General features: G+C 59.9%; 1 protein-coding gene across 1 annotated transcript; it reads right to left on the minus strand.

Moving 5' to 3' along the window:
- Window positions 1–3,002: 3,002 nt before the first annotated feature.
- LOC104037375 (uncharacterized) lies at window positions 3,003–12,255 on the minus strand. Its single transcript, XM_075711487.1, is given in 4 exon segments — window positions 3,003–3,320; window positions 3,924–4,084; window positions 11,713–12,216; window positions 12,219–12,255. Coding segments are annotated over 4 exon segments (1,020 nt in total).
- Window positions 12,256–12,667: the final 412 nt, after the last annotated feature.

Genomic DNA, 12,667 nt, shown 5'->3' on the forward strand with positions numbered 1-12,667 from the left:
TGGGATGGGTGGGTGAGGAGGCTGCGGGGCTAAGAAGTGGGGATGCTGGAGGGGGCGTGGGGTGCTGCAGGCTGGAGAGTGCTGGCATAGGGATGGGGTGGTACCTTAATGGGGCCAGGTCACCCCGAGCTCCTTGGAGCATCGGTGACACAAATAACAAATTGTGACCTTTGCCAAAAGCAGTTCTGCGGCCAAGACCAGCAAAGGGGCAGAGAGACACAGGCCCAGGAGCCCTGGCTGCACAGGCGGATCAGGTATCCTGGGTATCATTCCCATGGGGCACCACCACCACCATGGGTCACTCCTGCATCTTCCCAGGGCCCTGGATGTCCCTCAAGGAGGGGAGGGCCCTTGTGTCCCCAGTGGGGAGGGCCAGACTGCTCCTCCGGGGTGCACAGGCAGCAGCGTGGTGGAGAGCAGGGCTGGCCACATCCCGCAGAGCGGGGAGGGTGCCAGGGCAGAGGCAGGAAGGAGATGCAGCTTTAATGGCATTTGTGGATGTTTACAATGTGAGTCATCCAGCTAAGCAGCCGTAAATCAGCACCCCAACTCCCCCAGCATCAATCGTGTCCCCTCCTCTGTCCCCCCAGCACTGGACGAGTGCTTGGCTCCTGTAGAAACAACCTCATAAATAACAGCAACAAAACAAACCCTCCTGCAGCCACAGAGGGCCCGTGTGTGCCAGGCTTGAGATGAACGCCTCCCATCCATCACTTTAATGGTTGTACTCTGGAAATTAAACCTGTCAGAGCCCATCAAGGTGAACGTTCTAAGTCTGTGACATCCCTTCAGCTCCCCTCCTCCTTCCTGGCACTCTTGTTTTTGTTGCTTGCCGTCTCTCCTTTTCTTCTCTGTCCCCGCCATCCCTGTCCCTGCCATCCCTGTACCCTCCATCTCACCCTCACCCTGCTGTGCCCAGCTCCCGCCTGTGGTTCTCTCTGTGCTCCCCCACTGCCAGAGGACCAGGTTGTACCTCGGGTCGTTGATGTCTTTGGCCCTGAGGCTCCTGCAGCCATGGTCTGGCATCTGCCAGTATCTCTGTACCTGGCTCTGTGTGCCTGCTGGGGGGGCACAGGTCCCCTGGGGCAGTGGGTCTCTCCTGCCCCGCTGTCACCACAGGGCAATGGCAGGGAATTGGGTACCATCCTTTCCTACTTCCCCCTCCCCTCCTCCTTTTCTTCCCTGCCTTTTTTCCCCCCTTCCCCACATTTATTCCTCTCCTGCTCTGTGTTATGCCAACTATCACAGGCTCCTGGCACCTGGCCCCTGCCCTGGCTCACATCTCCCCCCTTGGAGCAAGGGCCGCACACTCCCCAAAACCAGAACTCTTCCCCAGCAGTGCCAGGGATCTGGACACCTCCTGCGTGGGCAGCCGGGCCCTGCCGTGCTCTGGGATGGGTTGCCTGGGGACAGAGGACCTGAGCACCGGGGATGCCACACACCCGGGGGGAAGCTGCTGAGCTGCCAGCAGCCACTGCGGGTCACTGTCACCCCACACAGGACTGTCGTTCGTCCGTCCGTCCGTCCCTCCCTCCCTCCCTCTCTCCCCATGCTCCTCTCTCTCCCATCATCTGCTTTCCCTGTCCCAAAATCATCACACCTGTCCCCCTGCCCAGTTCCCCAGCCCTGCGGGGTGTGACAGCCCCGCACCAACCCTTACCTGCCCCATCCCTCGCCGACCGGCTGCCGGAGGCGACCCGGGGACTGCTGCCCCTCAGCAGCTGCCACCCCCACAGCGGGTCCCGGGGACAGGCAGCCCTCCCTGCCAGCCCCAGGCAGGGACTAGGAAAGGAGAGGAGGGGACAGCTGGACGTGGGGCAGGAGGGGGACACCACGGGCTGCCTGGGGACGGGGCACCCCAGCCCAGTCTGCCCTGCTCCTGCAGCTCTGCCTGCACTGGGGGGTGAAGCAGGGCTGCCTCGCCGGGCTGAGGGGGGCGTGGAGAGGCTGGCCATTGCGGGGCTGGGCCATCTGCCCGCACCGGCATCTCAGCATCCCCAAGGGGAGGCCCAGAAAGCGTGCAGGAGGCACGGGAGGTCTATAGGGTCTGCCAGGACCCTCCAGCATGATGAGGACAAGGGCAGCCTGCTTGCTTAGGGGGGTCAGGGCTTAACCCTAGTGCTTCTAGGGGGGTGGCAGAGGGTATCTGTTGCCATCCTGATACCAGGGGTTGATTTGAGTCCAGCCAGAGCGAGCAGCGCCCCAAGAGGATCATGGAATGAACCCAGAAAGGGGCTGAGTGGGGTTTAGATATCGCCATGGGAAAATGGGGGCTCATCACAGCATTGAGCTCTCACAAACAGCTTGAGCACCACCCTAAACCCAGGAGAGCTCCATCCCCACTTCACTTCAGGGCAATGCCACAGCAGTGCATCCAGGCTGATTGCAACACGGAGAAGAGCACTGCTGCATTAGTCAGTTAATCAGCTCTGCTTTGCAAGGCAGCTTAATTTTGGCTGGCAAAGCGCAAACCCCACCAGGGATGCCGGATGGAGGCAGGGCAGGCAGGCACGCAGCCTGGGCATACTCCTTCCCAGCCTTTCATGCGCCAAGGGGAAGGGCAGCTGGAGGGATGCACTGCTCCAGGCATCGTCATGTCTGCAGGGAAGGGAGAGTGCACAGTCAAAGGAAGGTCCGGGGTCTCTCTCCTCCAGCTGTGCCAGCAGGCTGCCAGCTGTGCGAGTCTGCTCTCCCCACCCTGCTCCCCAGGGACCCCAGCAGGGCAGCATGGTGGAAGGAGCGGGGCAGAGCCTCCCATCCCCTAAGGAAGAGCACAGGCATCCAGATAACAGCTTTATAGGGGAGGGATGTGGGGACTCCCCCAGATACACACAGAGGAATAATTACGAGTTAAATAGGATCAAAATACACATAAGTTAAAGGAGGGGGGCAGGTGCCCTGCAGCCCCCACCGCTCTGCCCCGGGCACAGTCTGTGTCTGACAGCAAAGAGACCCCCGACACCACAGCCCGGCCCCTCTTCTGGGCCAGCTCTGTCCACCTTTCACAACACAGAGCCGATCTTCCTCTCCGTGGCACCCAGCTCATCCTCCTCCTCTTCTTCTTCCTCCTCGCCCCCCGAGCAGGAGGAGTCCGGGCCATAGCCCAGCTCAGCGGTGCTGCGGTGCAGGAAGCCCGTGCTGGGGCTGTGCCCCATGAACTCTGGGCTTTCAGCAGCTTGCCCCCGGGGCTCGCCGGGCAGCAGTTTCTCGCAGGCTTTGCTGAGCCCTCGTTGCTTCTCGGCCTCCGCCTGAGCCCCCTGCTCCTTGGCTTTGCGGCTCCGCTTCCACTTCATGCGGCGGTTCTGGAACCAGATCTTCACCTGCCAAGGGAGAGCCCCCAGGGGAGAATGTGTCCCCCTGCCTCATCCTGTCCCCACTCACCCCCTCGCCTTCCCTGCATGGAGGGGCCCCCAAAACCTCTTTGTTTCAGGGCATTCCATGGTGCTGCGGGTATGCAAGGAGGCTGAGGATGTCACAGAGAGAAGTACCTGGGGGGCTGCTCCCTTCCCCCTGCCCAGCCTCTGCAGGATGGGGAGTCAGGGACAGAGGGGACCAGCAACGCCCCAGGATGCCCAAGGACATGCAAAGAGGAGTTTTAGCCCCACAAAAAGCCCCGTCTCAGAGTGTGGGAAGGGATGGGAAGGCTCTGAAATCTAAGTTGGGGGTGGTGGGTGAAAAGACGAGCAGTATTTCTGGGGGACCCTTCACAAGAGAAGAGCCTGGAGCCCATCAGGCAGGTCTCTGCAGGAGATGCCCTGGGAAGGGGTGCAGAGGGGTATGGGGCTGATGGCAGCCAAGTGAGGGGCATCAGCATTGCCCATGACCTTGACTTCCCATCCTGCAGTGCAGCTCCCCCCCCCCCCCTCCCCCCCTTCCCTGCAGCCAGCCAGTGCCATCCTCCATCCCCCCCAGGACCAAGGTACCTGCGTCTCGGTGAGCATCAGTGACGTGGCCACCTCAAAGCGCTTGGGTCTGGACAGGTACTTGTTGAGCTTGAACTGGTTCTCCAGCTCCAGGAGCTGCTGGCTGGTGAAGGCTGTGCGGGGCCGACGGCACTTCCCCATCAAGCCAGACTGCGGGGCGGCTGCGGGACAGACAGCGGGAAGGGGTCAGGGGACAGTGGGGCTGGGGGCTGCAGGGGACATCCCCTCAGCAAGCCTGGGATGAGGAGGAAGGCGAGCGTCTCTTCTATCATCTCCCGCCCCAATAATGGCTTTATTGCCTGCCTGATGGGAACCGGCGAGATACGTTATCAGGCCTTGGTGTGCAACAGGGATCAGTCCTGTGACTGAAATTAAACCTGCTTTTTTATTGCTGGGCCGCACAGGTGGCTGCCCAACTGCCAGGGGCTGCGGCGGCAGGGCTGCCGGCGAGCTCCGCTATCTCACCCGCAGCCCTTGAAGGCAGCGCGGCGCTGAATCAAGAGGCAGCGGGAACAAAGGGACCTTTGAGAGTCCAGCGTGGGGTGGCTGCTGCGCCGTGTTTGATCCCTGCTTATCTCCTCTCCGCTGGCTTTATTGTCCCCCCGGGGTTCAGCTTTTACTGCTTCTCCCAGCACCACAGCAGCAATCAAACCCAGAGGTTTGCAGCTGGGAGTAAAGCACCAGCAGAGTGTAGGGGAGGCATTAATGGGAAAGGTCCTTGGCATGTCCCCACCATTGCATCTCCAGGGAGGGCGAGACGGAGCATTGTGGCCCCAGAGATGTGCCCTGCTTGGGAAGGGTTGCTCCAGCTCACCCACTTTGCAGGGCATGGGGCATCATCCACGTTATCTCCCCCAGATTCCAGCTTTGATCCCAACCTGCCCATCTCCCAAGGTGTCCACCGAGCCCTTCACAAACACAGCAGTGACACATGAGGCAGGAATTTATGAAGGGGGCATTAACTGATCACAATCCAGGTTTGATCCCAAGTACCTGGATGCTGGGTGGGATGGGTCAAACAGGCAGAGTCTAGGCTGGGCTGCAAACTGCTCATGGGAGCAGGGATGGACACTACCCTTCCTGCGCCTGCAGCCCCACAGCACGAGGAGAGACAGCCCATGGGACCCAGCTTGCAGCCACCAGCAGGTTAAACTAGGGACTGAATAGAGGCATGCTGTGCTGATGGCTCTGACACACACGCAGTGCGTTATTTTGCACACAAAACGTACTCAAGGCTAAAACCAAATGAGAGGCTCAAAGGATCGCTGAGACAAATATGAATGTCAGATGAAAGATGTCTCAGCTCTGCAGAGCTCGACTGCCATCTGGGTTCTGGCTGGCCATGGATGGTCTGGCTGTACAAATCCTCAGCGCAGACATGAGACCAAATGGACCCAGGAAGGCTCCCCTTGGCTAAGAAAAGGAGGTGCTGTAGGGAACAGCATCTGCAGCAATGGGGCAGCCCAAGCTAACACCCTTTGCAGCTCCTCTGGGGTGAAGACCAGAGATACATGAGAAAGAACTGGAGGGGAAATTCATTCAGCCGATGTTGTCATGGAGCACAACACAAAGCAGCCCCAGGCAGCTCAAGGACTCCAGCACCCAGCAACCCCTCTTTGCCGCCAGAGACAGGAGGGTGCACCGGGGCACCCAGTGCCTCAGTCCCTCCCTGAAGCAGGGGCTGCTCTGCACAGGCTGGCTGTACCAGGTCAGGGAAGGGTCCCTCTTTCTGGGCATGGTCTGCAAAGGAGGCTTCAGGAAGAGAGAAGGGAAGAGGGTGTGCCCACATCCCAGCATCCAGTAATCCAGGACTTCTGTGCTTTTTGGAGCTGAAGGCTGTTTCGCCAGGGGTGAAAAAAATATCATGTTGCAGCCTGAATTCCCTACTCCAAAGCAGAGAGCCCAGGGCACTGCATCCTGGCTCTGGGGAGCACAGAAATCCTTCAGATGACCCCAAAAGGCTCCTCTGTTCCTCCTCCTGCAAGGCCAGATGTGGCCAGACTAAAAACAGATGTGGGAAGAGTGGAGGCACAGAAGTCAGTCTTGACCCCAAAAGCTGGGGGAGTTCAATCTGTCCAGATTCAGAGGAGACTGGAAGGCAACTTTCTTTAACACCACCACCCCCAGGGGACTCACTTTTCCTCAGGTAAGATGCTGAGGACTGCTTGGTCTAGCAGGGAAAAGAACAGAAAGTCTGCCCAAAAGCCAGATAAATCCAAATGTGATATATCCAGAATAACTGCCAATGCAGGGGACCGACCGCTGGAGCACGGTCCCTCTGCCGGCCCCAGGTTCTCCATCTCAGTGTCTCCAATTCAGGCTCAGTGCAGTGATGTCCACTACAAGATCCTGACTTCCCTGGAAATCTGCCCTGCCTCCCGCCCCAGTGCTGACAAAAAAAATCCCTCAAACCCTTCTGGGGTGTTGTTATACAGTTCAAGCCACCAGCAGCCCAAAGCCCAGTCTACACAGGTATAGCTGTGACCTCCTCTGACAATACACCCTTCAGCAGCTACTATTACCCATGACCACTGCTCCTCACCGTGAGTCATTCAAGATTTTGCCTGCAGATGAGATGGGACAAGCCCAAACTGGCACAGCCTTAAGATCCACCTGACCTTCAGCTACCCACAGCGACAGCTCAGCGTGGACCTGAACCACCACCATCTCTGGCCTCAGACCTGCTGTCAGCTTCCCTGAAGGGCTCTGGCTCCTTTGCATGGGGAGAGTATGGAGCAAAGAGGGTCTTCAGCTTTGCATTTGGGAAGGAGCAAAGGTAGGAGGAGGAAGTGGAGCCTGAGGGTATGAGGTAGGTTCCAGTTTCCCATGCAAAGAGGAAATGATGCCTTGTGGCTGCCGGTAGATCCAGCCTGTCCTGCCGGTGTGCTTGGAGGAGTCCTCTCCTCCCCTGGTCCTGTGGCAGGCCACCACGTGGACATGGACACCATCCCCTCAGGGTTCGCCTCCCCCAGTCCCTGCCAGCTGAGCTATGAATCCATCCCCATCACAACCACCATCCCACAGAAAGAATAACCCTTCCAGAAGGTTCTCCCCCTTATCCAGCGACTATCGCCCTTAGACCAGCAACTGCCTCAGCATCACACCTTTGCTTGCCAAAGGATTTCGTATCTGCTCAGCCATCTCCTCCAGTCCTACATCCAGGATCAGAGCTCGTCTCAATATCCCTTCAGGCTAGCAGGGCTCAGACCCCCTGATGGGTGCCTGGCATTTGGCTGCAATATCAGTAAATAAATTGCTTGGCCTGGAGCCAGGAATGCCCTCCGGGTCTGAGACGAGGAGCTCTACAAGTCAGCTTCCTCGTGGATAATTAGATAAAGCTTATAAAGAATTGTTGGTTTATTTGATACAGTTCCGTCTACTTGATAACAAGAGTAATCCTAGGTTGATATTAACCCACTTGGTTTTAATTTGGTTTGTTTAGCTATAGTTCACTTAACTTTGTGGGCTAGCAGATAAAGGAGAGGAAATTAGCACCCTGTCTGCTTTGGAGGTGTTTCTCCAGATGTCAGGGCTGGGAGGGGGAGAGGTGGTCTTGCCGGCACTGGGGCCATCACCAAAGGCTCCTCCTGGCCTGCTGGCAGCCCTGACCACTGTCCACAGGGCAGCATGTGTAAGGGCACTTGCCACCTCTGGTAGCCCCTTGCTTGCTACACCATTAACCTCTGACTGCTGCTTGCCAGCTGTTTTCCAGCCTGTGTTTCCCACTGACGCCAGACCACTGTGCACCCAGTGAGCCTTGGAAGGCGTTGCTTTTTGAAGCAGTTTGATACGACTTGTCTTGCCCGCTCTTGTAGCCCAGCACAGCCCATCAGCCAGCTCTCCACCACTGTGGGCAGGATCTGGCCTGGGCTCCAAGCCGTCAAGGTGGTGAGCAGGTGATGCAGACAAGCGGCATCCCAGGAAAGCCGTCTGAGCACCAGGTCCCCTGCAGGAAATCCTATGCTCTTCCTGAGAGCCTGCAGCTGTATGTCACTGCTCTCTGCTCCTACAACTCTCCTCCACAGCAGACATGTCTCTGCACTTGACTGCCATTGCTGCACAGCATTTCCATGCTAGCCAGGGCAAGTAAATGACAGCTCCAAGAAATACCAATAGGCACAGCACCCCAGTGCCAAATGCTCCCGCTGTGCAGTTCAGGAGGTGCTCAAAGCCCTAGGACAGGGACCTGGGCTGGGACCAGCAGAGCCTGGGCAGGCAGCATCCCGCCGATTGCAGCAAGGGCATGCCTGCTCCTGCACTCAGGCCTTCCTGCCCAGCCCTCTCACTCTGCATTGCAGCAGAGGCAGCCAGGCACTGGCTGCGGCTCCACAGAGGCAGCTAGGAAGGAAAGCACGGCACCCGCTTGCACCGCAACAGGAGCACTTCTCTGAGCAACCCCAGCAGCCAACCCAGGCCAGGTTCATAAGGGTACCCACTGCCTTAGACCATCTCCCCAGCATCCTACCTCCCCCACGTGCAGGTGAGAGCAGGGTGAGCATGTGCAATGCATCCCTGCAAAGCTTGTGGCTTCAGTTCAGGGGCTGTTCTGCTCCTTTCCCCTACCCTGACTGTCCCCAGTGGACCAAACTAGACCGTGCCTGCAAAACATCTCTACACAAGCAGCTAAAGAAGGAATTCATGATTTAGTGCTGGAATCTTCCATAAATAAATCACAAGGGTGATCTCCCTCTGGGATGCCCCAGAACATGTCCTAGGAGGCTTTCAGATGCATCTCTCCCAAATATCTGCCCGCTGTTACCTGGAGAGCTAAACATGACCGGCCACAGCAGCATGGACACTTGTGCTCAGTCACTCTGGAAACCTCGGCTGGGCAGGTCTGTCTGTCTGTCTGTCTAGGCTGGGTGTTGGGACGGGGCACCCAGGAACCACAAGCAGCCCAGGAGCCCTGTGCCAACAGCGGGAGGCTCCTGCCCAGCCTACCACCCTCCTCAGAGAAATGAGGAAGGGCTGGGCAGGCAGCATGTCCTAGGCAGGTGCCCCTTCCTGTCCCTGCATACCCACACCACTGTCCCCATCCCCATGCCACAGCCAGCACATGGGGCAATATGAGCCCAGACACAGCCATAGGATGCAGCTGGGGCCAGTCCTGGTGACTACAGGGACAAAGTATGCTGCAAAGAGACCTGCTTTTGGAGCTTGCAGCAAGCCCACAACAGGAAAGGCTGAGGACACACTTGAGACCCCAAACGTTCCCAATGGACTGAAACAAGGATCTGAAGATGGACGAGGAACAGGGTCTGATGACAGAGTGCACATGGCAGTGAAAATAACAGGAGACAAGGACCAGGGGAGCAGGATCTGTGGGAGAAAAAGCATGGAGAGAAGAATAGACCCCAAGCTGAGCGTAAGTCCCCAAGTCAGAAGCGGTGTCTGTGGGGAGGTGCAGGCAGGTAGAGCAAGAAGCTGCAAACACACAAAGTTTCATCCTTCTGCTTCAGGGAGGCATCAGCTCAAGCTCTGCATCCAGCTTGGTCCCTGTGCTTTGAGACAGAGGGACATTTGGAAGAAAACCCTGAAAGCAGTCAGGATGGAAACCTGGCTCAGAGGAGATGGAAGCAGCCAGGCTGTGTAGTGGGGGAAGGAGAAGGCTGAAAGGGACCTACAGACCCTCCTCACGTGCAGATCAGGCAAGCAAAGAGAGTGAAGAGTGATTTGCTGTGTTTGGCATGACAAATCTTGGGAGCAAACTGGAGCAAGAAAAGTTTCACAACAAAAATTGCTGAAGTACTAAACCAGAAAGCCTGAGGAGAGACAATCCCCACTGCAAAGAGCTCCCCAGAAGTGGGAGCAAACAACTTTCATCAAGGATATGGATTGGGGCAGTGGTCACTGATTTAAAAATCTACAGCTTTGGCAGCTTTTGCCGCATCCTTGTAACACCTCTATGTGTCTCCTTTGCCTCTACCCTGCTTTGGGCTCTCCAGAGCCCAATCCAGCAGATCTTGGGTCAGAGACTGCTTTTCTTCCCCCTGAGCTATCCCAGGAACCCAGCCCAGTGCTTCCTACAAGACCCGTTGACATGCTGTTCCCATGCATCCTAGCACAGCCCAAAAGCTCCCTCCACAAGCTGTTCTAATGCCCATGGTTTAGGATTTGTCTCCTTTCAGCAGGGTTTTGGAGACAGCCAGCTCTGGAGCAGATCCTGCCCTTGAGAGGGATGGGGCTGATGCACAAATGCAAATTTGATGCACAAATATCTCTACATTATCCCAGCCAGAAGCTCCAGTCAGAGCCGCAGGGGCAGGTGAAGTGATGTGATCCCACTCTGGTGAAACACAACCCTGCATGGAGCTACCTGAGATACATCGACAGACCCAGACCTTGTGAGGAAAACGTGGCCTCTGCAGAGGAGCAGGAAGGTGTTTCACCACCCAACAAATAGAATTGGGTTTTTTTCATGCTCTTAATGACATGCTTCAAGAATGCGCACAGCCCGTAGCACTGGAGGCTTATTCTACACCCTTAGGTGCCCCCACCATTTCACAGCTGGACCTATCCTACAGTCCAGGGAGAGCCAGGGAAAGGGAGACAGCCCGGGGAAGGAAACAGCCTCTTCACCTTCAACCTGCCCAGGTGTAATTTGAGGATGGAGCAATGAATGGAGTGTTTCATGTTAATTCTCAATTTTTGTACTATTATTCATCCAGCCAGTTTATTAATTAACTGACTTATCCAGCCTTTTTTTTTTTTTTTTTTTTTTGGTAAATGGGCTCCCTGGTTATTAAGACACTACACTCAGCTAATAAATCCGGATACTCTGCCAGGGTTTTATTAACAAGCCAGTCTTGGGGTTTTTTGCACACCGGCCCCATCTTTGCGGTGACCAGACCTCTGCTCACCCCAAGCATAGGGCAGGGTCCGGGTCGCACTGCCAGGGGTGCCAGTGGCAGTCCCCGGTGTGACAAGAGCCTGAAGTCGGTCCTTGTGCCGTCCGTGCCCTGCAGGACCCTCCCCACCCGTGGCCGAATATTGCAATGCAGGATCGGGTGCCCACCCGCAGCCCTGGCCGTGCCCACCGTGCAAGGGGCTGTGCGTGGAGCCGGCACCCTCCCTGCCAGCCAGGAGGGACCGGGGCTGGGCGGGGGCCGAGCACGCTGCCGGGCTGCCCGGTTCCCGCAGCTCCCGCCGGCACCGGACTCACCGGCCCCGCGGAGCCGGCTCCTCGCCCCGCAGGGACCCGGAGCCCCGTCCCTTCCCCCTCCTGGGGCCGGATCCGGCCGCGCATCCCTCCGTGCCCCAGCCCCGGCGGGCGGTCCCCGCCATATGGACCCGGGCGGGTTCGTTCCCAACCTCACCGGGCGGGATTTATTCGTTTCCCGGTGCCGGTTCCGGCCCCCGGTTCCTTATTTTCGTTTCCTTCCCGCCGCGGCGGAGCCCAACGAGCCCGCGGCGGCTAGCGGCAAAGACTCGCGACTTTGCCCTCCGGATCGGGTTCCCGGGGCCCCGCAGCCCTCGGAGGTCTCCGGAGCGCGAGTCTTGCCCCCCCCCCCCCCCCCCCCGCCAATGGGACCCCCAAACCTGCCCTGGCTAGGGAGCGGGCCTGGGCGCAGCAAGAGCCCCGCATCGGGGCCAGCCCCGAGGGCTCGCCGCCCCCGCCGGGCTCCCGACGCGAACCGCCGGGCAGCCGCGAAGGGGCGGCCCCGGAGAGCCTCAGCGCCCGGTCCCCGAGGGGGCCTGCACCTCGCCGTGCCGGCGGGGGCCCCCGACCCTTGGAAGGGGCGAGAGCCGCGTCCCGCCCGACGGGAGGGTCGGTCCCCGGGTCACTCACCGTGGAAGTCGGAGAGCCTCGGCACCAGCATCCCGGCTCGGATCCAGTGCTCCAGCGGGAAGGAGCCGGCCACGGCCGCCTTCAGGTGCTCCGCGCCGGGCGGCGGCAGGTGGGGGATACCGGTGTAGGCGAAAGCGGGGTGCTGGCCCCCCAGGGCCGGGAGAGGGTACACGGCGGGCGGGTAGAGGGCCGGCAGGGCGCCGAGCCCGGGGCCGGGGAGGTGCAGCAAGCCGGGCTTGGGGACGAAGCCGGCCGGGGCGAGGGGCGCGGCGGCGGAGGGCGCCCGCGGCGAGGGGGTGTCGGAGCGCCCGGCGGGGCCGGGGCTCAGCGCGGGGCTCCCGGGGCTCAGCCCCGGCGGGGAGCCGCTCCGCGCCGGCTCTTCGGCCAGGAGCGCCTCGATGCGGAAGTTTTGGGACTTCTCCATGGGCTTGTGCATGGCCCGGCCCCGTGCGGAGCCGCCGGGCCCCCCCGCCCCCCGCCGCTCCCCTGCCAGGGCACAGCCCGGCCGGGCAGCCCCGGGCCAGCCCCGGCACCGGCGGGCATCCACCCGCGGGGCCCCGCCGCGCCGCGCTCCGCGGGGCTGCCCTCGGGGGCAGCCCTCCTCTCCGCTCCTCCTCCCGGGCACTCGCTCGCCCGCCGGCACCGGGGGGGGTTTTAACCCCCCCTCCACCTGCCCCCGCTCCCCATTGGCTCCGCGCCGGCCCCCCGCCCCGCCGGCCCGGCCTGCCTCCCCGCGGGCCCCGGGCGGCCTCCCCGCCGGCCTCCCTCCTCCGGCTGCCTCATCCCCCGGCCACAGCAGCGGGGACACTCCGGGACCTGACCCGGACCGCTCTGCCCCTTCCCCAGCCTCGCAACCCAACGCAGCCCAGCCCTGGTCCACGCCCAGGGGGTCCCCCCAGCCTGCAGGACTCGGGGCGCTGAGCCCATCGTCCTGATCCGGAGCCAGTCTTGCTTT

This window comes from Pelecanus crispus, chromosome 5, assembly GCF_030463565.1.
Source record: "Pelecanus crispus isolate bPelCri1 chromosome 5, bPelCri1.pri, whole genome shotgun sequence".
Lineage (NCBI taxonomy): Eukaryota > Metazoa > Chordata > Aves > Pelecaniformes > Pelecanidae > Pelecanus > Pelecanus crispus.